At 48.7% G+C, this 27,637-nt stretch overlaps 1 protein-coding gene across 1 annotated transcript in view; it reads left to right on the forward strand.

Annotated features, from left to right (window-relative positions):
* The first annotated feature begins 742 nt into the window (after positions 1 to 742).
* The window catches only part of LOC147623064 (COP9 signalosome complex subunit 6-like), a 42,929-nt gene continuing 16,034 nt past the window's right edge, over positions 743 to 27,637 (forward strand). Inside the window, exons 1-6 of the mRNA XM_086821103.1 lie at positions 743 to 1,117; positions 11,738 to 11,826; positions 26,987 to 27,080; positions 27,159 to 27,220; positions 27,310 to 27,388; positions 27,473 to 27,565. Of these exons, the coding sequence (XP_086677229.1) occupies positions 871 to 1,117; positions 11,738 to 11,826; positions 26,987 to 27,080; positions 27,159 to 27,220; positions 27,310 to 27,388; positions 27,473 to 27,565 (664 nt within the window). The 5' untranslated portion in view covers positions 743 to 870. The remainder of the gene's footprint in view (positions 1,118 to 11,737; positions 11,827 to 26,986; positions 27,081 to 27,158; positions 27,221 to 27,309; positions 27,389 to 27,472; positions 27,566 to 27,637) is intronic.

A 27,637-nucleotide genomic window follows, 5' to 3' on the forward strand; every position in this document is an offset into this window, starting at 1 on the left:
CTTGGGTTGCTATCCACCACTTAAAAAAGGCTATAGGCCTTCAGGGAGGAAGTCATAGCACCCTTGTCCCCCCTGCCCCCATGTGCCGAGGTGACCCACCAGGTCCTTGAGTGACATGCCATGCTCTGTGTTGATGTTCAAGGCTTGTACTGCGTTCTGGTCCATATTCAATCTGTGGGGCGTGCGACCAAAGGCTTCCGCACGACCATGGGGTACCTCCCCCTTAAGGGTCACATCCTCCTCCCTTGGAGGAACCAACACGGCGAGCTAATTGGAAGAGAAGAAGACCAAACCCTAACTGTAGCAACCCTAGTTGCTCCCTCTCTTGAGACTGATCCGACAATTGACGGTTTTCAAATTTCACATGTATGGCTAGTCACACAAAACCATTGTTGGCTATTTTGGCACCTAGTGTGAAACCACTAAAGGGCATCCTCTAACAAGGTGAAATAAGAACGATAGGGTAAAGTCTGGTTTGAACAGTTAATATAAATAAATATTATTGGTCCAAAAAAAGAACATAAATAAATATTATTGGTCCAAAAAAAAGAACGATAGGGTAAAACAAAATGGCACCCAAAAACCAAAAAAGAGAGTTTAGGTCTATTTGAACTTCGAAGTGCCCATGGCTGAACAACAAAACATCATCATCATGAGAGTTAGTTACTGCTAAGTAGAGAGAGAGAGAGAGGGAGCACGTGTACGTTAAAAAGGGGCAGAGAATCATGCAAAACGACGATTTGCTACTAAAAAAACTGCTATTTAAGGCCGACATTAATGATTTAATGCTTCCATGAAAACGATCTAGCTTGACTGTGCAGAAATTTAGCAACCCTCAGCCTAGACCAAGCCTAATTCTGAGACTTCGCCATGGCCTCCAGCAGCGGGCTCACGTTCAAGCTCCATCCGCTGGTGATCGTCAACGTCTCCGATCACCATACGCGTATCAAGGCGCAAGAGGACGCATCCAACAAGCTCCCTCCTAGAGTGTTCGGCTGCCTCCTCGGCGTGCAGACGGGTCGCACCGTCGAAATCTTCACCAGCTTCGAAACCAAGCTTTCTGATGGCTCCGCAGACTGCATTGACCGCGAATTCTTGTTCAAGAAACAAGAGCAATGTAAGTGTCTTTCTCTGCTCAATCTTTGTAAGTTTTTTTAAATTCTTTTTTTCGATTCTAAAGGGTTTCGTGCAAAGTATGGGTTGGAATGCCAAGGTTTGTTGGAAGCTTGTGTGTAATATCCAGGTTTCATTTTTGAAGGAACGTGTTTAAATCTCAGGGTTTCATCTCGAAGTAATGCAAAGCTTGTTGCACTTTAGGGTTTTGTCATGAGGGAATGTGGTGGAATCTCAGGGTTCTAGGTGTATTCAGCTTGAAGAAATGCATAACTTTTGTTGATGATTTAGGGTTTTGGAGTGAAAGAGTGGATAAGTGTTTTGGAATTTTAGGGTTTAATAAGGGTTAATCTCGAAGGATTGTTTAGTTTTGTATGTAAGTGGGTTCTTCCTTTTTGTTTTTGCCCAACTTCTGCTCAACCTTGAAGGGATGCACCTATTGTCTTCATATATGATCTGTGGTGAAGTCTTGGGGTTAATTTTGAAGGTCCATGTCACCGGATGGACATTTCCACTTGGGGCCTGTTTTTGAATTAGCCAAAGATGGGCTGATTGTCCAATTCACATGGTGCATGTGCATTACATCGTGTGCTTTTTTGGTCCAGAAGGGGCGCCTACAATAGATTGGTCCAAATCTTGTCCAGTGCCCATCTATTGGCCGCCACGTGTATTAAATTGGTCCTGCCCAATGTGAATAACTTATAATTTGTTGCCCAATGTGAATAACTTATAATTTGTCCGGTCACTTATAAGGGAGTGTGGACCTGCATCCATAATTATTAGTATGTGAAATCATAAAGCTGTGAATTGGGTTTTTGGGGACACTTACCACTTGCAAAACACATGTAGACCACTTGTCAGCCCCAAATAGGTGTGCACATACATGTCCACAGATTGCCCAGGCGTCCTCGACCCATGGACAACGTAGGCAATAATCTCAGGCATTGTCCAAGCAAACAAAACAAGTTATCCAAATATAAAATCAAAGTCATGCACACACATGAGTGCAACCAGACCGGAAGAAACACCCATCTGCGGAGTTGTATCAGTTAAAATGTCCAGGGCTCATGATCCTTCCGGAACCTTCCAGAACGATCTCCCGGATAGCTAGTCCTAGGGAATCACATCATGTTAGGCTCCATGAGCCATACATGTACACCATTTTAGGCCCCACAAGCCGCACATGTACTATCATGTTAGGCTCCATATGCCATACAGACACACCATGTCAGGCTCCACCAGCCATACATGTATGTCATGTCAGGCTTCATATGCCACACATGATCAATAGAAAACCTATGAAGAAGTTTGTGACACGCTCTACTCATGGCTCAACGTTTATACATCAGCTCACACCTGCGTTTTGCTCCAGCAGACACCTGCGTTTTGCTGCAGCTCATATCAGCACTTGTCATCAAAGTGTCCTTCGTTTTACATCTGCGTTTACATCAGGTGTACATCAGCGCTTATCATCTGAGCCTTACATCGCTTACATTAGCTTGTCCTCAGGCTTACATCTGCGTTTACATCAGGCACCACCTCAACCTTTATATCTGGGCTGACATCAGCCTCACTTCAGCCTATCTTCAGCACTTACATCTAGGCTAACATCAGCCCTACTTCGGGACGCATCCCTCTCTGCTACATCGGGACAGCAGCCCTCTCTGCCACATCGGGACAGCAGCCCTCTCTGCTACTTCGGGACGGAGCCCTCTCTCCTTCAGGTACGCAGCACCGTGTCACCAGAGCTTGCACCACTCGGGATGGCAGCCCTCTCTGCTTCAGGTACGTAGCACCCGTGTCATTAGAGACTGCACCACCATCCTCGTCATCGACGTTACCTTTTTTCCGCTGCCACTATCACCTCGGAGTGCTTTGCCTCATATTGACGCGAGCCTTCGTCATCGACCGTGCTTTAGCTCCAACGTCCTTCTCTGCTTCTGCACTGGTCTTCTTTTTGCTCAGAGTCACCTCTCATATGAGGGCTCTTGTACATATCTGCACTCACCTTTTTATAGGTTTTACTCTGATCTCTCGTATATCTGGTCCTTGCCCTCACACCTCGGTGGGTTCAGCAACTCTCTAGAGATTCTGGTCTCATTGATGCACAGCTCCATAGCCAGATCTCTACCACCACCCCTGGACCTCGCCGTTCATCTCGGGCTTCCACATCTCATCACACAGTGAATTATGCTCTTATGAGTTCTCTCCAAGAGATTGATGAGCCTGAGAGTCCAGAGGAGGCTCTCTCATAGCCACAATGGCGGCAAGCCATGGAAGCAGAGATGGCCTCTATTGAGAGGAATAACACTTGGTCTTTGGTACCACGACCTTTACATCGTCGTGTTATTGGTGTGAAATGGATTTTCAAAGTCAAGTTTCATGCAGATGGTACTTTGGACAAGTACAAAGCCCGCCTTGTTGCACGAGGATATGCTCAGAAGGCAGGTGAAGACTTTGATGAGACATTTGCTCCTACAGCCAGGTATACCACCATCAGGATTGTTTTGGCTCTGGCTACACACTTCCGATGGCCCGTGTTCCAGATGGATGTCAAATCCGCTTTTCTGAATGGAGATTTAGAGGAGGACGTTTATGTTGAGCAGCCCCTTGGTTTTGTGATTCAGGGACAGGACACCCATGTTTATCTTCTGTAGAAGGCTCTTTATGGTCTCAAACAAGCACCTCGTGCCTGGTATCAGAAGATTGATGCCTTCTTGTTATCTCTTGGCTTTGAGAGAGCATATGCTAACAGCAATCTCTATGTACTTCTTTCTGATGGAGATATTTGTGTCATTGTTTTGTATGTTGATGACCTCATTCTTTCTGGCTCAGATATTGGGTTGGTCACACAGGTTCAATCCAAGCTTTTAGAGACATTTGAGATGATTGATCTTGGCCTTCTACATTATTTTCTAGGGCTGGAGGTTTGGCAGAAAGATGACTGTATCTTCATTTCTTAGCAGAAGTATGTGAGGAAGCTGTTGACACTTTATGGGTTGTCAGATTGTACACCTCTCTCTTGTCCCATGGATCCCAATGCCAAGTTATCCAAGGAGGATGATACACCCTTGGTGGATTCCACAGAGTACCGGCAGATTGTTGGCTCATTGCTTTACCTTGCCAACACCCGTCCAGACATCTCCTATGCTATGAGTGTTCTCAGCCAGTTCTCATCAGCCACTCGAAGGTCTCATTGGCAGGCATCTTTGAGAGTTCTTCGTTATCTTCGAGGTACTTCAGATTATGGCATCACCTACTCGAGTGGTGCTGATTTGGTTGGCTTCACAGATTCTGATTGGGCAGGCTGCATTGATACTCGGAGGTCTACATCTGGATATTGCTTCATGCTTGGTACTGGATTGGTTTCTTGGAAGTCTCAAAAGCAGAGGACTGTTCTTGCTTCTTCCATCGAGGCTGAGTATAAATCCTACCTTCTCTCCTCCACTGAGGCACTTTGGATTCATCAGATTCTGGAGCATTTGTGCTATGCCGACACTTCCCTAGTTACTATTTTCTTGGATTCTCAGAGTGCTATTGCTCTAGCACAGAATCTTGTGATACGGGGACGATTCAAGCATATTGAAGTGCATTATCATTTTGTACACGACTGGATCGAGTTGGGCCTTCTTCGACTGGCCTACTGTTCTACCACGGACAATGTGGCTGATCTCTTCACCAAACCACTTCCGAGAGCTACTATGAAGGTGTTACTTCAGCGTGTTCGTATCGGACCGTGTTGGATTATATCATCTCCAGAGGGTCTACATCATCTTTTTCATGCTTGTATTGGCCATTTATGAGGCCCTACATTGACATATCTTAGCAAAGATTATTCAACATTTTTCTACCATTTTTTTTTGGGTATTTTTACATTTTTGTAGCATTTTATGCTATTGTCTTGTTGTCAACCTGCTACTACAGCTGGCCGACTAGCATCCTGGGGGAATATATAAGGGCTGAATCCATTTTCCCCAATTCCATCTCATTTTTTAGCATTTGGTTGAGGTCATTAGCAGGTGCTATTGCTTCTTACCATTGTACTGCACCTACGGGCTTCCCTCATGCTCAGTTTTCAGCAATAAACATTAGTTTCCAGCATTTACAGGTCTAGTACCTCGGCCTACATCTGTGTTTTCTATTTGCTTCACTTTCTTTCATCCACTGCACCGGACACGATCAGCTTCCAACCCTGTTTCAGTTCCACCTTCCCGACCTTCCCACTTTATTGAGTCAAGCCGAACTCGTCACCTTGGGCTTGACAGGTGTCACCTCCATCCTGGCTTTGCGTGCTAATGGATGCCTCCCTTTGTGCCGCCCTCATCACCCCAACTTTCTGACGATGCTATTGACTTCAGCTTTCATCGCTCACCTCATTGGTCCACCGGAAAGTTCGGTTCTCCATCGCCGTTCCGACACTTGCATCACTAGCATTCCACCCGTCGAGCTCTTTGCCACCACCATTGCCGTGCTGGCTTCCACCCCCTCCCTACCTAGCCCCTGTACTGTACATCTCTACATCTTATTTCATTACTATCTCTTGCTCTGAGAAATCCCCACATCGCCACTACCTTTCGTCTCCACCCACTACATGAAGGCATTTCAATGCTTTTGCACTGGCCGACTGTTTCCTTTCCGTGGATGAATCTATCTGCCTCTGTTGCCACCGATTTCGGCCTTAGCTCAACAAGCTTGAAATAATCTCCTTCACTTGGCCTTCTGTTGGCTTCCTCACCTACCTTTGGCAGTAGCCCCCATGTTAGAAATATGTGCATCTCTTTAGTGTGGGAACATGGCCTTTTATTGGGTGCATATGTATTTTTATTGTGTTTGTGAGTCGTGGGCTGCTGTCGGCTAGTTCATGTGCAGTCAGCCAGCTCTTGGCCTCCTTATATAAAGGCCTCCTCTCAACACTCTTGTACAATCCAATCCCAAGCACATTGTAACACTCATTTGCTGGCTATTGCCGTTGTAAGCCTCTTGCTAATTGATAAGGTGATCTTGTCAACAATTGCTCTCTCCCCTTTTCTCTCTCTCTTTCTTTTGTCTTTGCTTCCGCCCTGTGCATACTCCAACATGGTATTAGACGTCTAGGTCCCAGCTGCCATCATCTGCGTTTTGATCCCCTCCTCTCTCCTGCTTTCTGGAAATAGTAGGTGGCTTATAGTTTTTTGCTTAGCCTGCGTTTTCTTCTCTGATTGCCTCTTCACATTAGCATTTTTCTCTTGGTGGTGCTCTTGCCCCGTGCAATCCCTGCAAGGCGACAAGGTGCAAGTCCAAGGTGGCTGTGTTTGCTTTTTCTAAGCCTTTTCTGCAGTGGCTGGTGGTGTAGGGGCTGTATTTACAGTCAGGACAGCTTCTGGAGGTGGTCTATTCATGTGTGGTGCAGTCTGACAAGTGGCCTTGACAGTTCCTCTTCTTCCCGGCTTCCCCTCCCTCCGGTTGGGTGTTTCCGGTGAGTTTTGGTGGGACTGTTTTGTTGCCGGTCAGCTCCTTTCTCTAGCAGATTTGAGAGGGGGCTGTTTGGTCCTCGTGCCTTGCACCATTGGAAAGTGCTCGAGAGAAGTCTTGGAGTGCTGAGATTTGTTTTTTGTTGCGGTGTACTTTGTTGCTGTGGATATGGCTCCCCTTTGAAACCCACCCGGCTGCCCGACTAGCAGTAGATAAACTCCTGCCGCCTGACGCCTGCCTAGCTGCAGCAGATAAACTCCTGCGTGACGCCTGCCTAGCTGCCCGTTGCTGGTTGCCTGTCTGGTTGCCCGGTTGTAGTCCATACGCAGCAGCAGCAGCAGTAACACCACCGCCTGGAGCCCTTGCGTCTCAGCCTGGTAGCCGCCTGGTCACCCGAACCGCTGCCTGGTAGCACACGTACGCAGCAGCAGCCTGGTAGCACAGCCGCCTGTGGTACGCGCAGCAGCGCCCGTACATACCACGTGCCAGTTCTCGCTCAAGGAGATGCATGCTTCTCCATGCGCCACCTTCACCTTTTTATAAAGATCCGATTTGCTTTCTCAAAAACGCCAAAAGCAAAATAACAAAACGCATGCCTCCAATAATAATATTATTTTTAAGTCATCCAAGGTTATTAAACCTTATAACTTTAAAAATCCCTTTTGTCTCCTTTCACACTTGGGCTGGCCACCAAATATGGGTTTCCTTTTTATATTAAACTGATGCCTGACCACACTATCCATCCCGTGCCCGTGCCCGTGCCCACTTGCTTGTTGTCCAAAGGGAAAAACACAGGGTCGTAACACGTGCACACATGGTCGTCCTTGGGTTCTCAATCGGGCATCCCCGACCCTTGGTTCACATACATAGATATGCTCACAAGCATAAATCAAATGAGCAAATGACTGCACAAACAGTTCCTTGGTTTTGACACCAATTTCTTGGTTTTTACACCAGTTCCTACTGCAGTCCAACTACCCATGTCAGTGTCTGACTATGGTAGACTAACAGTATTCATATCCATGTACTCAGTTCTGATTTCTTCACTTAGAAACAATGCCTCCATGAGATGGCTAGTCCATGACTCTTGTAGAAAGAAAGATATATTAAGCGTCTACTAAAGACCCAGTAGGCCTATGAGACCAAAGTGATACAATGATGTCCATGGCATATCTCATCATAGAATGGAAAAAAAAGACAGAGAGAGAAAGAAGAAAGAAAGTTGTAGTAATGTCTTCAAAAGGCCAAAATGACTATGAGACCAAAAGTTATATTAACGTCTACGGAAGACCCCAAGGGCCTATGAGACCAAAAGTAATACAATGGTACCATGGATATACTGAGCCATGGAAAACTGAAAGAAAAAGTAAAATGAAAACATATGACAATACACGTGATCAACAGATGATCCTGTGTAGTGTGAGATATGCTGTGATCAGCTAATGATGATACCCGCCTCAGCCATAACCGATTTGATGGTGGAGTGAATGTCCGGCCTCTGTGATGGGAGCGTAGTGTCATGTCAGCGGAGAACCTCATGAATCCGTCTCTATGTGGTGGAGGGTTATGATGCTTTGGGTCGGGGACGTTTGGCTCGCAGAATGGATCAAGCTCTCTCACTAAGAACTCCTCTGGGACGTGGAGCTGTAGGGTAGGTACGGGTGGGCTCTGATGTCGTATTAGAGGATTCCGATGAGTGGGCTCTACTCACATGCATGGTACTCTGAGGTAGTTGAGTGGTTTCATGCACATGGAGAGAGAGAGAGAGAGAGAGAGAGAGAGAGAGAGAGAGAGAGATTAAGCGTCTACTAAAGACCCAATGGGCCTATGAGACCAAAGTGATACAATGATGTCCATGGCATATCTCATCATGGAATGGAAAATAAAACAGAAAGAAAACATAAATATAGCTATCTCACTGGGGTGATACAAAACTGTCCATGGAAACTCGTCATGGAATACTAAGAACGTAAAAATATTGGAGCAACATCAGCTCCAAGTAGATGGTATACCACTCTCCAAAATGTCAAGCATGGGGCTGACGAGTATGGCTGAAAGGTCTCCCTTAGCTATGCCACGTGGAAAGGTAGCTCGATGGCGGCGAAGCATGTCCTGAATCTGGAGCTGATGAGGTGATCGTGGCCGATGGGGGGGTCGAGGGCGTCGGGCACGCTGGAGTGCAGATGCTCGGTCCGAGGTAACTCCTCTTGGGCGAGGTAGGTCCAGAGCAGCTCGTGGAGGGTCCACAAGATCCACTATGTCGGTATCCTCCACCTCCTAGGTCCGGAAGAAACTGGTGATGGTTGGCTACCAAGGGAGGGGGCGGGGTGGCTGGGGCCTGTGTCTCAAGGTGTCCCTGTGTTTGCGGAGCTCAAGCAGGAAGAGGCCCAGGCAACGCTGGTCGTGGAAGTCAATGATCTTGGAGAGTGGACCGAATCCCTCACGAAATAGACAATGAAACCTCCCGCAGATCTTATATTATACTGGGCAGGGGCATATGTAATGCTCCTTCGTCTCAACCTCTATGTGGCATAGTCGGCAAATCCTCTCCTCTCTGGGTGTTTGTACGAGCTTCCCGGCTCTGAAGATGCGCTCAGCTCTACCTATCTCCACTCTGAGGCGGTGGGAAGAAACCCGTATCTGGCCAATCGCAATCCGCATGGCATGGGACATGTGAACACTCAAGTAGCCCGGTTGCTGGTTGAATCCATCCTCAGTGAGTGTGAGGAAGTGATCTCTGTAAAAGTGCATCTTCGTGGGGAGCTCCGGGGGTGTGATCCATGTGCAATGTGTGTAGAGGCTAAGAAGATCTGACCAGATAACCCTTTTGGTGTCCTCGTGAGACAGCCGGAAAAAAGGGGAGTCCAAACTGTGCTGAAGGGGGGGGTAGCCGGTCCATGCAGAGCCCATATACTGAGAACCAAGTGGAAACTAGTGCATACCATACTCCAAAGTGCCCCTCAAGTGCTAGCTGTCTGGAGGACTCCAGGGCAAGCCTCGAGTACCTGTGGGGATCCATGTGATTGATGTGATGGAGGTATGCGACTGTCTGGAAGAGGGCCTCCACTACCATTGGGGCTGCACCAAACTTTGCCCGGATAATCTGGTGTGGGACTGATGGTTTGTTGTGGATCATATGGGAGAACATCATGACCTGGGGCCTCTCAACTCGCTGCCAATCCTCATCGGATAAATCTGGCCCCCAGAAAGCTGCTCCATACATCAAGGCTGGTGTGACGAGGGTGTCAAAAAGCCAACCCTTCGTCCTGGGCTTCTGGAAATGTGCCTGGAAGCATTGCCGCTCAAGTAAGCTCAAAGCTGCATATCCCTGCGTCACTCTGGCATGTGTTGCGGGAAGCATGGTAAAGCGTGGGCCACTGAAAGTGACACCAAGGTAGACATAGGACGAGACAATCTCCACAGGATGCCCTCTATATGTGAAGCTCGATCTGGATGTGACGGGGCGAGAGGTATTGAAGACCATTACCTTGGTTTTACCAAGGTTAACAGAGAGGTCCCGCTGAGTGCAAAAGTCATGTAAGGCATCCAACTGTCTCTGAAGCCCTTCGGCTGAGTCTGAGAGGAGGACGATGTCATCTGCATAAAGTAGTATGGGGATCAATATGCCTGCCAGTGTAGGACCAGCCCCGCCTAATCCATCAATGAAGCTTGAGATCTCATCAATGTAGAGGCCGAAAAGAGTGGGTGAAGGGCAGCCCTCTTTCACCCCAATAGTGCTGGAAATCTCCTGTGATGTACCTCCTGGGGCTCTCACTCATCCAGTGACGGACTCATGGAGGGCGATGATGCTCCAAACCACGTCAGATGGGACTCCAATTTCATGTAGACGGTGTAAGAGGCGGGCTTGGGGTACAGTATCAAAAGCTTTGTGGAAATCCACAAAGCAGCAGTAAATCCTCTGGTGTCATGCTCTACCCTCCTCGATGATGGCACGGAGGGTGAAGATGTGGTCAAGGGTAGAGCAGCTCCTCCGGAAGCCAGCCTGTCCTGAGGCTCTGCATCCCTGGCTCTCTGCAAATGAACTGAGCTCCGCTGAGAGAGAGAGAGAGAGAGAGAGAGAGAGAGAGAGAGAGAGAGGGTAAGAAGAGAGAGCTAGGAGTAGTAAAAGAGGAACAAGGGAAAAGAGGAAGAAGAAGGCAGGAGAGGAGATGGGCTATGGGCTGCAAACGGGCCAAAACATGCTTGAAATGACTACATTTGGGCAACACAAGATGCATGAAACGTGCGAAGGGAAAAGGGGGAAAAAGGCAAGAACACGTGGCCTGAAAAATTTGGCCTTTTTTTGGGGGGGGGGGTGGGGGGGGGGGGGGGGTTCATGAGGTTTCAGAAACGCTTTGGGGTAGAAACGTTTCACAAGTTTCTAACCCAAAAAACACCTATTGTTTGTTTCCATGGGCAGGAGAGCACTTAAATGTATTTTCAAGCAGCTTTTTGAGTATTAGAAAAATCTGCTAAGTAGAACGAGAGAAAATATTCGGGGCTTCCACACAAATGTTGGAGCACCTTTGGACTTGGAGGCATGCCAACACTCCCATCATGGAGCCCAAAGTCCCAGACCTAATGGTATGCTCATCTCCACCTATGACAGAAACTTATATACATGAATAATGGTAGATGGAGAGGGCACAGAGCTGACAATTCCATTCACACTGGATGGTGATAACTAGAAGCTTGAGTACATGGCCAGCAGTTTGAAGTGTTTTAGGGTGAAGGCCTGTTGAAATGTTGCACTCAAGGAACTCCGCCTGGTTCACCATTTTCAGCATAGGGGTTTTCAAAGGACCCAACAGAGATGCAGACAACATGCTGGTTGGTTGTGTGCACCAATGGCGCCTGCCAGTTAGAGTGCATAGTGTGACCAAGGGCCATTTCACACTTGTGGATCTGCATACATTTAAGGGTTACTGATGTGGGTTTCAAGTGGGGGTTGGCCAGCTAAAAAGGGATTTGCTGCCTAAACCATCAGCCCCCCACTTGTTTTTTTAATATATTATCTGTTTTATGCAGTTTAAAAGTTTGAGTGTGCATATGATTGATTTCACACATGTAACAGCAAGGACAAGGAATCTGTGGTTCCCTGAATGAGCTTTTGTAATGAAGGATCTTTCTTTGAATTTACAGGTCTTAACGGCTTTGATTTGTTTGTCTGCAGACAAGAAGGTCTTTCCAAAATATGACATCTTGGGCTGGTACTCTACTGGAAGTGATATTCAGGAGACGGACATGCAAATGCATAAAGCTGTGAGTATGATTTAGCTTTTTACAGGCATCTCATAGATTGTTCTCATGCTTTTTCAACAAAGCACTTGTGTGTTGCAATATTGATTGGGTCTACTGATTTTTGAGAGCATTTTTTGTATATTTGAGGTCAAGTACAACTTACAGTACCTCTAATCTCAAAGGATGTGGGCAGACTCTAATACGACCAATTGTAATCTTATAGCATGTGACATGCCTTTGCAAATACCTCAGTCTTGGCCTTAAATTTGAAGGGTAGTCTACACTTTCATTTTGAATGTTAAATTTTGATCCACCCTTCTTTTAATGAGTGGTCTTTGACAGGTGTGCACTTGATTTTTCTCAACATGCTAAAGCTAGAGAATGTACATTCTGATATTGTGTTTCAGCTTCTGTTTGTTGAGGTAAGCAGCATCTCTCTTTCTGGATGTCTTAGACAGGGGGTGCCCATAATGGCCAGGTTGTCTGCCCAGCACCGGTCCTCGTGTGATGCATTTCTGTGTGGTCAGATAGGATGCTGACCAGTCCACCCCAGCCAGACATGCAGGACAAGCCGGGCAGCCATGTGGCAGGCGGTGCACAGCATAAGAGCTGGTTGGGCAGCACATGTGCAGGTCAGGCAGCAGTTGGGTAGCAGGTCGAGCAGCTGACCTGCATGAAGGACCATAAAGTGCCCTATAAATAGAGCAGGCCCCTCCATTATCAAGCATTCAGTTTTCATCAGCAGTCCAGCAGTGAAGAGCAGTGTCAAGTGTGCAACTGAAGGTAAGGATCTGCAGGGGGACAGCCAACGATTGTGTTGCATCAGCGATCTCCATCCACTTGGGCACTTCTCTCTGTTTGTTGATCATTTTGTACTTCCAGACGGTCACTGTACATTCTCTGTATAAGTGAGTTTGGATTTACACAAGATTGGAGTAAGATTCTTATGTGTGCGTGTGCGTAAGTCTTCCACTGTGATTCTTTCTATGTTAACACATTCATGATACCAGTAGGTCTACTATGCCCTGCTGTCCTGCTCCTGGCTGCTCCCATTTGGCCATCCTGAGCAGCTGGCCTTCTCGCCTATTGGACAAAATCTCCCTGAAGCTTGCATTTGTGTGGTTGGAACCAAACAGTCAACTAGGTACGTAACATACTTCTCCTCAAACGTTTCCACTCTTGGAACAAAAAATGTCTAAGAAAGAAAATTGGGAAACCCATGTTGGCAACCCTCCCAAGTCGAAGACTTTTTAGTCTTGAAAATAAACAAGGGAAACTCAAACTACATCTGACAATCGACTCCATAATTTGGTTCACCATGTCTATTGGCATATATTACATGGTTGTAGTGCCACATGTGAACAGGGCATAACTATGGGCACTTTTTCCCTTAGGGTTTTTCCCTCTAGCACACATGGTGTTTAAGACAACCACCTTTTCTTTCTTGTTGTATTTTGCTATTAGATGTGGGTTGACTTCTCAGCTCTGCACCATTCCAATGTACTCTACAGCTTTGCATCTCTTTCCATCACCATCTCTGTGATCTTTGTGTACATGCTTGCTTCTGTGTGTAGCTCTAGCTCCCTTGGGTCAATAGTGGTATCAGAGTCCTACCCTAAGCCCTAATCTCCTGTCATGCTTGTCAGCTGCCTGTCACGTTTGTCCATGCAGTTTCTTGTCTGAGCTCGGGTTCGCCATCGCCAGCCAGTGCTGATCAAGACCCGACCAGACATGTGCTAAGGTGGCAGGGGTATCGTGTGAAGCGACAGCGACGGACCTAACTAGAGTGCGGGAACCCTCTTGCCCGAAGTTTGTTGGTCACACGGGCAGAGCCACTGGCGGTGGTGGAAAGCCCGCACTCGTGCTGCCGGGCTAACGCCTGCTGCTATTCCACTTAGCCACCCCCGCCTGCCTGGCTTGGGGGGGGGGGGGGGGGGGGGGGGGGCGGGCGTGGTTGCCTGTATACCCGCCAGCATCTTTGTCGTCCGTTCGCTGTAGTACTGGGGTCTCTCGTCTCTTCCCTTCCAGGGCGCCTTCTCTGTCAGGCTTGAAGCGTCAATTGCAGTAATGGGGTCATAACTCACGGATTGGAAAGCCCCGCACTCGTGCTGCTGGCTAACGCCCGCGGCTACTCCACTTAGCCCCCCCCCCCCGCCTGCCCTTGGGGGGGGGGGGTGGGGGCGGGGTGTTTGGTGTTGCCCGTTTACCCGCCAGCATCTTTGTCGTCCGTTCGCTGTATTACTGGGTCTCTCGTCGCTTCCCTTCCAGGGCGCCTTCTCCGTCAGACTTGAAGCGTCAATTGCAGTAATGGGGTCATAACTCACGGATTCGAGTCTTCATCTTGTTGCCAGCATCGTTGAGGACCACATTTTCCTCCACTACTTGGTATTGGGAACAAGCCCAATTGGGGTATAGGGGTTTGTGTTGACACGGCAAGATGAGTGTGAGTGTGGTGTCTCCTCACAACTAGCAATGGGTTGGCGCTCACGCCGAGGGGTAGAAGCATCGGTGGAGCCACCACCATAGCAACAACCCAATGAGCGATCGTGTCTTGTCTATGTCTATGATTAGTTGAGCGAGTTGTCGTGGGCAGGGTTTGTGTGACTTGCCATGGAGTGTCCGTCTCGGTGTGGCTTGTGTGGTGGTGGGCTGTGTTGGTCGTGCAGAAGTGGCAGCACCTCCCTCAAAGTAGGCTTGAGCCATAGCCCTTACTCGTGGCTCATTTGCAAGATGAAATTATAAAACTGAATGGGGACATTTCATGTGGTTTATGCAAAATGGAGACATTGGGCTATATGCGGGTGTGTCGTCTAGTGTGCAATCCATGGTCTACACACATACAATTAAAGGTGGTTATGTGCATGATTATGAAAGGGTGCCAGTGTTTAGGTGTTAGGTTTGCATGTCATAAGCATGGGCATCAACATGACCATGCTTATGCCATGACTCTAATAAGGAGAGGAGCATGGTCTTGAAGGAACTACCTACCCAAAGCCCACATGCAGGGGCAACATCAAAAGCAAGAAGATGCACAAAACAACTGAAGACAATGAGATTAGGGCACTTACCGGAGAGATTGTAAACTAATTGGAATCTTGAGGGAGGGCTTGAGGAGGAGAGACTAAGAGAGAGCTTGTTCCTCAAGAGAAAATGAGTGAAAACGTCACTTCCTGCCAGACCAGCTTCTTGTCGCTTCTCTACTAGGCCAGCTTCTTGAGTGGGTGTTGCCTCTCTGTCTAGCTCTAGGCCTGCACCCTTTCCGTCGCTGCTTCTCTACTGTGATAGCCGGGCTCCCGTCCCCTCTCCAGCATCTCCCCATGCCATCGCTGACAGTCGGGCTCCATCCCCTCTCCAGCATCTCAGAGGTATTTTTAGATTTTCTGTTTTGGAGTTTTTGTGAATTACATGACACCATTGGTGCATGTACATTTGGGGCTTTTCATTCTACAAGCCTTGTTTGGATATTTGTGCGGTGAATGTGCAGGGATTTGCATTGAAATGTCGTCTCACTCCAACACTTATTGCAGCTTTATATTTGGGGCAAAAATTTTGCTTAGGAACTTGTGATTGCCTGGCATAGCAATCCAATGTGTTGGGATTTTACCTTTAAGTGTTTTTTCAGCACACTTGGTTGCAAGTGTTTGCATATCTCTTAGCAAAGATATTTCAGCATTATGGCTGGGAGGACTGCAACTAATATATTTGGGGTTTTCTCCCAAGAGGACAAACTGGATGGGAGTAATTACTCCCTATGGAGTTTCATGGTCCAAAACCTTTTTGTGGCGAAAGGTTCCTATAGACATAGCACCCAACACACTTGGCCGTGTTGCTTAGCGAGCTGCAACACGTGCTTCTCCTACACAGGAGGAGAAGAGATGGGATGCCCAAGCTATGACTTTGATTGCTTTTTTTTTTTCCGAGAAAAGATCCTTTCATTAGTTATAAAAAAAACCGCCACTGGGCTACAAAAAAAAACCCTCTCCTGCTCATAAGAAGGCAGAACAGAGATCTAATCAAGGCAGCTAGGGAGACTCTCCCTAGGTGCAAAAAAGTACAATAAAGGTACAAATAACTGAGAGGCTATATCATACAATTAGGGGGGAGGGGGGATCCACACAGGTGGCCTGTAGTGCCAACGGGGGGTACCCGCGTGTAGAATATAGAACGGGCCGCTGCGCCAAGTGGTGTGGAAGGCCTGGCGCCACAAGATCGCTCGATCCAAGTCGCCCCGGATGCGGTCATACTGTCCTCGCAGGGTGTGAATCAACTCCTGACAGATAGCCCGAACAGTCTCTGCTGGTGGCTCCAGTCTCCCCTCAAAGCCCTAAAACAACGGGCTCTCCAGGTGAACCATATGGTGAGGCTGTTGAGGAGCTCCCATCGTAGATCCCTCTCCTGTGTCCAGCTGGCGGACGAGAAATGCGGTGAAGGAACAAGGCGAGGCTAGCCCCTAATGAATCTGATGGCCTGGCTGTCCTGCGCTGTCTCGTATCCCAGAGCAGGCCTTGACGAAGTCGACCATGCAGCGGCTCCCCACGTATACATGCCCTCTGGAGAGAGGGGGGCCAAAATGCGCAGCATCCTCAGCCAAATTTGCTGTGCCTGTGGACAGTCCCGAAGGCAATGTCTCTGTCTCTCCAATGGGTGGCCGCATCGGACGCAGGCCGACGGAAGGCCACTGTAGACAAGCCAGGTGCCAACTGCAGAGCCCCTGTGGGCAACCAGCCACTGGAAAGTCGAGATCCTGCGTGCCTGTCGACTAGCCCAGAGCCTGGTCCAAAAATCCTCCAGGAACTCTTGTGAGAGGCCCTGTAGCCGCCAATGCTCCGATGCAGCTGGAGAGACCATCCTCCTTGCAGTCAAAATCCTCCCCAACCGAACAGTGTACTGGAAGAAGGTGATCTCTGTGGCCTCAGGGGACGCATAAGGATCGTGCCACTCGTACTCGCCAGGTTCCCACTGGAGCCGGGCCAAGGAGCGCGCAACATATGCCATATGCGCCAATCAGAGTCCACATCTGCAAGGTCTGGATCACTATGCCACTTCCGAGAAGCGGCGGCCGCTACCCGAATCCTCTGAAAGATGCACTCTGCAACCAAAGGCGACTCCGCCTCCACTCTCTGAAGTCTGCCCTCCTCCTGTATCTCATAGTAGAGGCATTTGCCATCCTCAGTGCAAGCTCTGACAGCAATCAGGACCTCCAACTGTGTAAAGGCTCCCATCCACCGTGGGGCCGCTGGCTCGAAAGGCGTGAACCACTCCTCAGTGAGTGCCCCCTGAATGTCATCCCTCGTAATCAGCCCCCCTGAAGTGACTCGGCCTCTCCGCCTGGATCTACTCCGGGAGACTGCAAAAGGCCTGCCAATCTCCAAAACTGCGTGTTGGGCCTGTCGCCAATGGTCCCCAGGCTAGACGAGGGCGAGAGCCCAGCATATGACCCTGCTCTGTGCGTATTGCGGGGCTCCAGATGAGCGGCTGTCTGGCCCGCTCCTCATCACAAGTAGGAGGTCTCTGAGAAAGCCCCGGTCTCAGAAGCTCCCATGCTCGCAGATTGCTCAAGGCAAATCTGTCCTCCCATCCTCTACTGAGGCCTGTCCTCCTCATCTTTATGAAGATCCACCGTATGTCTGGTGCCCAAGTGCCCCCTGCTGGGGGAGCTCTAGCCTGCAGCCGCTGAAAAAGAAGCTCCTTCCAAGGCTCAGCGCCTGGAAACAGCCCCCGAACAATAAGCTTCCCCAGCAAGGCTCTACTCTGATCAGTTGGATCTACAATGCCCAAGCCCCCCTGGGCCCTCGGAAGAGTAGTAACTGCCCAAGCAACCTTAGCCCGGGCCGGCTGACCATCCCGCTCATGTATGGCTCATTGCCTAAACAACCTCCTCAAGGACATCGGGGCATTACCATGGATCAGCCCGCTCATTGAGGAGGCCAACACCATGGTCTCCTTTGTCCTCAACCACCAAAGACTTCGGCATGAGTTCAACACGAGGTCCTGTCTCTCTCTCCTCAAATATTCCGACACCCGGTTTGCCTACAACTTTCTCATGTTGGGCCGGTTGAAGGATTGTAGCGGTGCTTTGAGGGGGCTTTTCCTTAGCGACGAGTTTGTCGCCATGCAAGAGTCCCATACAAACATTGGCCAAGAGTGTAGGCTACGGGCGGATGACGCCTCTTGGTGGGAGCGTGTGAAGACCACAGATGCTATGGTGAGGCCCATAGTCCACCTATTGAGGATCGTAGACGCTATGCAACCATGCATAGGCAAGGTCTACGAGGCCATGGATCGCATGATAGAGAAGTTGAAAGGACACCGTGACATGTCCATACATACCTTGGAGAATAGCTCCCGCCGCCCTATTGGAAGGCTCCCCATCCGCAACAAAGCCCACTACATGCTCGGGGCCAACGATCTCCATGGTGGTAGCCCACTCCGCCGCAAGCACATCCATGCTCTTCCCAGTGCCGGATGCATCATGAGATGAGATGAAGTACATCTCTCCGCGAGAATATGCAACCATGCCGTGAATACTCCTCTTGCGGGTGTCACTCCATCCATTCACAATGAGGGAGACTCCGTTCCTCTCCCATTGCCGCTTTGTGTTGTCGGCCGCTTGCTCTACAATGCGCTTCTCCTTCTCGAGCAATGTAGTGCGTAAGCTCTCGGATGAGGGGGGCGTATAAGTTGAGCCATACTCCCCAATCTTCTTAACCATGACCTTGAAGTATTCCGACCTATTCAAGAAAGTAATTTACTAATGAGAAGGGGACTAGGATGATGAAAACATGAATGATGAATTGGCAATGATCGATTGCACTTACCTAGCCGCTTGAAAGGCAATGTGGTCGTGGAAGAAGAAGCGGGCCACCGCCATATCCACCTCCTCCTTCAACTTGGGGTTCCAATTCTCCCCAAGTGTAGATTGTCGCCGTGGGCCACGTAATGATTGAGAGGCCGTGGAGATGGAGGGTGCCGGCGTCGTGGATGGAGTAACATTCCGACTTGATGGTGAAGGTGATGGTGTGCATGATCCTGATCCACCACATGACTCCATTGTAGAGGCTTGAGTTCCTCTCCCCATCGTCGTGGGATCCACGGCCACTCGTGGTGTCCTTCTTGTCGCTTCGACCGCTTCGTAGACGCTAAGCTTGTCAAGAAGCTCCCGTCTCTTCTCGGGCGTGACATTCGTGCAAAACCTCACCTCATGCCCACTCTCATGCAAGAGGTGGGCTCGCACTTTGTCGGCGCCATCCGTTCGCCGGTACGGGCAAAGCTTGCATACCCATGGCCGAGAACCGCCTCCATGAACGGATGTGGTGTAGTTAACCTCCTCCCACCATGTCCATCCCGTTGTCCTTCTACGAGAAGCCCTGGCACGTGAGGAGGATGCCATGGTTGAAGATGGCTCGACTCTTGAGCCTTGAGGAATGAGAGAGAGAGAGAGAGAGAGAGAGAGAGAGAGAGAGAGAGCCTTGAGGAATGAGAGAGAGAGCCTAGAGGCTTGGAAGTTGGAAGAGTCAAGACTCAAGAGGCTTGAGGGAGAGGTGAGAGAGAGAGAGAGAGAGAGAGAGAGAGTCTAGATTCTAGAATCTAGATAGTAGGGCGGCGGCCCGCGGGCCTTGTGTGAGAGCCTAGAGGCTTGGAACTTGGAAGTTGGAAGAGAGAAGAAGCTTGAGCCTTGAAAGCTTGAGCCTTGAGAGGTGAAAACTTGTGTGTGCTTGTAGCCTTGTAGAGGCTTGTTCTTATATAGATAGGCAAGAGAGAGAGAGAGGAAAGTCTCAAGGGCAAGAGAGAGAGAGAGGGCCAAGCCTCAAAGAGGCAACAGCCATAAACGGCTAGAAACGGGAAGCGCAACGGCCAAAAACGGCAGGTGCAACGGTAAAAAACGGCGAACAACGGCTCTCTGCCATCCCCGCACAGTGCCGTCCCCGACCGGCATCCCCGTCCCTGCGCCGTCCCCTGTGAGAAACTTGCCGTGGGGGACGTCCGTCCGTCCCCGTCCGTCCCCGTCCCTGGTGACCCAGGTTACGGATGCATTGCCAGAGGCTGCACATTGGTGTGTCGGGGGAGACTTCAACATGCTCGAGGACCCGGCCGATAGGGTGGGAGGCAGTCATGTTACAGTGCACGGCACGGAGCTTGCAGCTTGGGAGCGATTCTGCATGACACTGAGGATCATTGATGCATGGCAGCATGCGGCTTTCTCCCGCTCTCAGGACAGTCTTAGTTTCTCTCGGTCGGATCGCCGGCAGGGAGGGACTAATCTATCACGGATTGATCGCTTCTATGTGGGCGACAGGTTAGGGGAGCGAGGTGGCTCCGTTGGCATTCTCGCTGGCACCTCTTTTTCAGACCATTCGCCAGTTATTTTGACACTTGAGGAGAGGACACGGGAGACCAGCTTGCAGTTGAGGATCCCAGAGAGGGTACTTACAGATCCTAGTCTCGCTGAGGACATTGAGAGGATATGGCATGATAGCCAGAGCTCTGACCAGGATGCAGCAGGCCAGTGTGCCCAGGGACTCATCAAGCTCAGCTCTTTTTTGCATGTTGCAGCCTTGACACGGCTGGGAGAGACACGTGAGCGGGAGCGTCCGTTGAGACGTAGCCTTGCTTCGCTTCAGCTCCTTCAGGAGCAGCAGCCTACATGTGAGAGGGTGGTGTCCCAGCTGAGCCAGGCACGCCAGGAGGTTAGAGAGGCAGAGGTGCAGAGACATGAGTTCTACTATCGTCCCCAGGCCTCTCAGTGGACGCAGCTTGGTGATAGAGTGACTAGGGAGTTTTTTGAGATCACTGGACCTCGCCATGCTCGAGCAGGAGTTCGCCAGCTCAGGAGGCAGGACGGATCGGTAGCCACTGAGCCCGAGGAGATCAGAGCCATTGCCACTGAGTTCTATAGAGACCTGCTTTGAGCGGAGCCACCACTGAGGCTCGGGATGCTTGCAGACAGACTGTGTGGGCCCATGTGCAGAGGAGGGTCACAGATCGTATGCGTACAGTTCTGGGTGAGCCTCTTTCAGAGGTTGAGCTTGCTGAGGCCTTGAGGGTCCTTCCGCGCCATAGTTGCTGGGGAGGACGGATTGACGCCTGCCTTTTTTATGCGCTATTGGGACCTTTTGGGGCCAGGCCTCCGCAGGGGCTTTCAGTATGTTTTGGACACTGGGGCGATGCCATAGAGCTTTTCAGAGGGCTTGATCTTTCTTATCCCCAAGGGGGAGGGAGTATCAGATGATATTCAGCATTGGAGACCTATTACGATCCTCAATACTGTCTACAAGGTCTTGGCAAAGGCCTTGAGTTTGAGGATCTAGCCCTTCCTGGGGGAGTTGATTCATGCTACCCAGACAGGATTCGTCAAGGAGCGTAGTATCCTTGACAACATTTTCACCTTCTGGGAGGCGACGGCCCGAGCTAGATTTCTCGGTGAGGACCTCGTCGTGATGCTTCTCGATTTTGAGAAGGCATACGATTGAGTCGATTGGAGTTTCTTAGAGGGCACTATGCTTCGCTTGGGCTTTGAGCCAGTTTGGATTCGGGGAGTGGCGGCTCTATATTCCACAGCTCGTAGCCAGGTGGTGCTGATGGCAGGAGGACGAGGGCCGAGTTTTGAGTTGACCAGATCAGTCTGTCAGGGGTGTCCTCTCGCCCCGTTTCTTTTTCTCTTCTTTGCTGAGGCTATGAGCATGTATCTGACGGCAGAGGAGGTTGGTTTGAGAGGACTCCAGCTCCCAGTCCGGGGGGGGGACCTGCTCGATGCTGAGTTTGCTGATGACACGGGTTTATTTTTGCATGGCCAGGAGGTCAATCTTCAGAGGGCAGAGCAGTCGCTTTAGGTTTTTAGTGCAGCTTCGGGAGCATTGATCAATTGGCGTAAGACAGTGGCCTTTTGGATCAGTAGCGCTCCCACTCCGGCATGGAGCCCAGACCCGGGTTTTAGATGGATTCCTCCTGGCACAACAGTGCGGTATTTGGGATGCCAGATTGGACTAGATTTGTCACCTGAGCAGCAGATTGCCCCGCTTCTTCTGAGCATTCGGAAGAAGCTTTTGTATTGGAGTATAGCTCGGCTATCCTTGGCTGGGAGGGTGGTGGTGGCAAATCAGGTGCTTTTAGCGACCATGTGGTACATCACGTCTTGCTGGTGAGTTGTACCAAGACATCAAGAGCTACTTAGAACAGGATTGTGAGGATTCACAAGTTTCCAAACAGACCTCAGTTAGGTACAGAGGCTGATCAGGAACTTTCTTTGGTCTGGGCGGGATGGTCAGCCAGCCCGGGCTAAGGTCGCTTGGACAGTTATTACACTTCCGCTGGCCCAGGGGGGCTTGGGCATTATAGATCCAGTTGATCAGAGTAGAGCCTTATTGGGGAAGCTTATTGTTCGGGGGCTGCTTCCAGGCGCTGAGCCTTGGAAAGAGCTTCTTTTGCAACGGCTGCAGGCTCGGGCTCCCCCAGCAGGGGGCACTTGGGCACCAGAGATACGATGGATCTTCATAGAGATGAGGAGGACAGGCCTCAGTAGAGGATGGGAGGACAGATTTCCCTTGAGCATCCTGCGAGCTTGGGAGTTGCTGAGACCGGGACTCTCTTAGAGACCTCCTTGTGATGAGGAGCGGGCCAGACAGCCGCTCATCTGGAGCCCAGCGGTTCGCACAGAGCAGGGTCATATGTTGGGTTCTCGGCCTCGTCTAGCCTGGGGACCATTGGCGGCAAGCCCAGCACGTAGTTTTGGAGACTGGCAGGCCTTCTGCAGCCTCCCAGAGGAGATCCAGGTGGAGAGGCTGAGTCACTTCAGAGGGGGGCTGATTATGAGGGATGACATTCAGGAGGCACTCACAGAGGAGTGGTTCACGCCTCTCGAGCCAGTGGCCCCACGGTGGATGGGAGCCTTTACACAGTTGGAGATCCTGATTGCTGTCAGAGCTTGCACTGAGGATGGTAGATGCCTCTACTATGAGATCGAGGATGAGGGCAGACTTCAAAGAGTGGAGGTGGAGTCGCCTTTGGTTGCAGAGTGCATTTTTCACATCATCCCGTTTGCTACAGCTATCTTGGTGAAGGTAAACACATCATTGTTCATTCATTCATAGTGCATAGACTCAGTCTAGAACAGTCCCAAAGCAGCCCTTCTCTCAGCCTGAGTTTGCAGCCTTCCTTCATTCCATTGGAAGAGTGCATTGGCATTGAGATCGGTCGGCTTCTACAGCTGGGTACAGTTCAGCCGACTTTTGGTCTTTCATGTTAGTATATACTCAATGCCCGCCTCTCAGTATGTATCTCACTTTGATGTATAATGTACATTTGTTAGGACCCCATTATGAGTAGTAGCCATGGTGCATATGTCTTCAGTGGGAACCCCGGCTTAGATGCCGATGGGGTCATTATTGTGACCATTGATGATGGTTAGGAGATGGTCAGGGATATGAGTGTTAGCTGGGGTCCAGGGCATCACCCCGGCTGGGGGGTCCTAGGGGAGTTAGCAGCCCCTCTGGTGGGGGTTCAGGGGCGGGAGCCCCAGATGCGACGGTATGAGGAATATTTCCTAGAATATTTTCTCGGATACCAGGTCCATCATTAGTGGGAGGTGGTCGGTGGGCCACGTTCTTGATACACGGGCGGTGACCGTGTCTATGTAGTGCCCGTTGTATATGTGTCTACCACACTACCTATAGTACTATATATGGACATGGTTGCCATGAGCTAAGGCATCCAATGCTTGTGAGTATCCATCTCCTTCTACACTTCGTATATACTCCATCGAGAGTCTGTCTAGATCGCCATCTAAGCTCTACTTTAGAGCGCACGGGTGGGGAGCACCATCACTTGTACCTCTTTTGCATAATCAGAATTTTAAATTCTCTCCATTGTGTATCTATTGCATTGTGTATTATGCTTTGTCTTGCTATCTCTTTCCACTGTGCCATATTCCTATATTTCAAAGGTCTTGTGTTTAGCTTATCTACAGTCCCAAGTCAGTCATACATTCCTTCTCTTCAAAGATAATAAAGCAAATACCCCTAGCAATAGATGGGGGCCCTTCAGTGGGTAATTTGGGACCCAATAAGGTGTACAGATCTCTCTCTCTCTCTCTCTCTCTCTCTCTCAAATTGTGAAGTGATAAAGTGGATTGCTAAAGACTCACGAAACTTAGGATAAAGATGGCGGTGTGAGACTTTGTGTGACAGGATCCTTCATCTACGCATAATTCTGCTGCATGTTCTGTCATGTCAGGCTTCATAAGCTACACATGTTCTGTCATGTTAGGCTTTATAAGTCACACATGTAATCTTGCCATGTCAGTAGGCTCACACCAGCGTCCTTGGGGATCCATCCACATATTCGCAAAAGACATAAACTCCTGTTGACATGTCAGTGGGCTCACACCGGAGTCCTTCCTGGGGATCCATCCACATACATGCAAAAGGGATGTGCCATGGCATGATCGATGTTAGAAATCCTTCTCTTCAAAGCCGCCAAAACAAGCACATGTTCACACAAACCAGGGAAGCTCAATTGACACAATGTTGTCTAGGACAGCCTTGCATATCTTTGACCAATCATATACACGTAGAATACCTGCCATGTTGGCTTCGAAACAACTCATAGTCTAGAAGCAGCTAGTGTATGTTATTGATAAATAATTCATAGTTTTGTAACCGCATATGCGACACATTCTAGCGTCCCATACCACTAGAATACTTCGCATATGAGATCCTTATATAGGTGACAATTCTAGCATTCCATACTACAAGGAGCCTCTAGTACACAAGACCAAAACCATAAACTATTCATCAAAACCATAGAGAAGCCTTTTCCAAAACCAGAATGGTTTGCAAAGAAAATGCCTTTCAGAAAAATAACTTTCCTGAAACACATCTCAAGATAGACATGAGAAACACTCTCCACTTGCAACAGCAAGGGAGTTTAACATGTACAAAATTCCAAATATCAGCAAAAAGCATCAACTTGGTAAAACTCAAAGTATACTTAGCTTTTCTTTGCCAGGTTTGTCATGAAGCCAAAAGAAATATCTCCTCAGCATACACATAAGATTCCTTGAGATATAGCTCCGTATAACTCGCTTGAAAAAAATTTGATGCAAGGGAGTTTAACATGTACAAAATTCCAAATATCGGCAAAAAGCATCAACTTGGTAAAACTCAAAGTATACTTAGCTTTTCTTTGCCAGGTTCGTCATGAAGCCAAAAGAAATATCTCCTGAGCATACACTAAGATTCCTTGAGATATAGCTCCGTATAACTCGCTCAAAAAGAAAATTGATTTATAATCCAGAATAGTCCATATGGAACGAGTGCTGAACACGAGCATGTAAAACCAACTCCATAAATCCATAAATTATGTGAATCCATAAATCCTTATGCCAAGTTGTCTTCTGCTCATGCTCTGGACACATGATTGCTTTTATAAGCTCAATAGCAAAGTTGTTGGTCAGTGTAGTCCCCACATCTGATCTTTTCTCTTTCTCAATATTGGAAGGAAGCCTCGGCTTCCGAGAAAGCCGAAGCTATAATACCACTGTAACTAACTGGGGATCCGGAACGGTAGACCAACACTTCAAATATACCAGACAGAGCATGAAAACACAATGGAAGAACCATAAAAAATCACCAAAAGAACACAACATTGAGCCGGAACGGCTGGCCCCCCTTAGGAACTTCTTTATTCAAAGAATAAATTGTTACAATAGACCGAGGTGCGGGTGCAATCCTACACCGGATTTTCCACAAAGCTTAGCAAACACTTGCTCAAAGATATAGGTACCAATCAGCACCATAAACCAGTACAAATCAGCCTCGAAACAGCCCCAACCACAGTGGCCACTCCGGGAAAAGAGAGAGAAGGTGCTGTCCTGCTGTACGACCAGCATTCAGGAGAGAGAAATCTGCTGTTCTGCTGGACGACCAACACTATAGAACAGAGAAAACGCCAGGCGGCTGCTGTACGACCAGCGCTTAGAGGAAAACAAGAACTTTCTGGTGCCCTGCTGCGCTCACGGAAAGAGAGAGCATGCTGATGTTGTATGGCCAGCGCTCAAGGGAAAGAAAGCAGGATCAAAACAGGTTGGCCTGCTTCTGTTGTACGGCCAGTGCACCAGAGAGGGAAAGAGCACTGCTGTCCGCCCAGAAGAGATGAAAACACTTGAAGATCCCCTGCCTTACGGTCAACGCTTAAGGGAGAGGGAGCATGCTGCTGCCCGCCAAGGAAAGGGGGTGCTTGCTCATCCCTGCAAAAGAGAAACCCATCCCTACTTTTATAAAGTCGACCAGGCCCTAAATAGGTGTGCTTTTCCCCTTTTTGCTAAAAGTGGCTGAATAGCAAAAAATATCAAGTTTCATGCTTTTCCCGGCTTGCTGGTCGTCAAGATTATGCTAGGCGCCTCCCTCTGTCCAGGGATGCAGGCCCAAAATAGCTAATAAGTCCGGCCACACTATAATGATGTGTGAACTTGTGACTCGTAAACCTTATAAGCCACTTTAATGACTAAAATCACATGCTGCTCATGTTCTGTAGCCATCTTCTGGGAAAAAAATTGCCAGTAAATGATTCAGCTTTCTTATGTGGAAAATCCTCGTTCACACCTTGGCTCCAATCAGTGTGTGAAACACTGGTCAAGACTGGTGAAGGGACCAAGCTGGTGACCACACATGTCTTGGGAACATCCAGTAGCCCTCTTTCAGAGCTTTGGTGAGTTTTTGTATAAAAGAATACATCTCTATCTGTGTGTGTTTCTTTAAACCCCCTATTTCTAATCAAAGAGTTCCATTCAAACTGTTTTTTCCAAGGCTTCTTATGTCTCATAGGCCCCGCGCCATCATGCGGGGCATCTATCTGTGATGATCACCCGGCCATCGCGATATATTGTCCACTTGTCTGCTTTCGTAGCTTCCATGACCTTGGCCATGCCATTTCATCGATGTTCCACCTGTAATGGTTTGGGGTCATCTTGTAGATATATTTTGGTGCCCCTAAGGGCAACCATCTTTCTGAAGAATTCGGTCCTGGCTGCTTGCTCTCCAAAACAAAAGATGAGGGGCTGTTCCCTCTCGATTTTACCTGTAGTATACTACTGAATTCAGTTGCATATTTGACATGTTTTAAGAGAGTACTGAGTGCAGAATAACTGCAGATGTGTACTAACTAGCACTTACTGTCTTTGTCACAGCTGATGGACATTAATGAAAGCCCGGTGTATATGCTTTTGAATCCAGCCATCAACCATGCACAAAAAGATTTGCCAATAACCATATACGAGAGTGGTAAGATGGAAAGCTTATTTTTCCTTTATAAAAAACCTTTCGAGTTTTTGACATCAAAGAATTGGCTAACTTTTGCAGAGTTACATGTCATTGATGGGGTGCCATCTCTGATATTTGTCAAGTCAAGCTATACAATAGAGGTATGTAGCTTAGCTTCATACCTGGTTTTTTGAGGTTTCTATGCTTATGAATACATGAGGTTTTTTTAACATTGGTAATTGTTGGACAGACAGTAGAGGCAGAGCGAATTACCGTTGATCATGTTGCACATATTAAGCCCTCTGATGGAAGCTCTGCTGCCACTCAATGTAAGCTTGCTTCAATTAAGTGAGAATTATGCTTTCTTTGAAGAAACAGAAAGGTTTTAAATCTTGCAGTGGCTTTTGAAACAGTGGCAGCTCATTTGAGTGGCATCCATAGTGCAGTCAAAATGCTGAATTGCAGGATCAGAGTTCTTCACAATCTCTTGGTCTCTATTCAAAAAGGTAGGCTTTCAAAGCAAAGAGAAAAGATTGTCGTAATGTTTCATCATTTTGAGCTTAATTTCACATTAGCAA

The sequence above is a fragment of the Cibotium barometz genome, chromosome 27, assembly GCF_041138505.1.
Source record: "Cibotium barometz isolate CiBa-2024 chromosome 27, ASM4113850v1, whole genome shotgun sequence".
Classification (NCBI taxonomy): domain Eukaryota; kingdom Viridiplantae; phylum Streptophyta; class Polypodiopsida; order Cyatheales; family Cibotiaceae; genus Cibotium; species Cibotium barometz.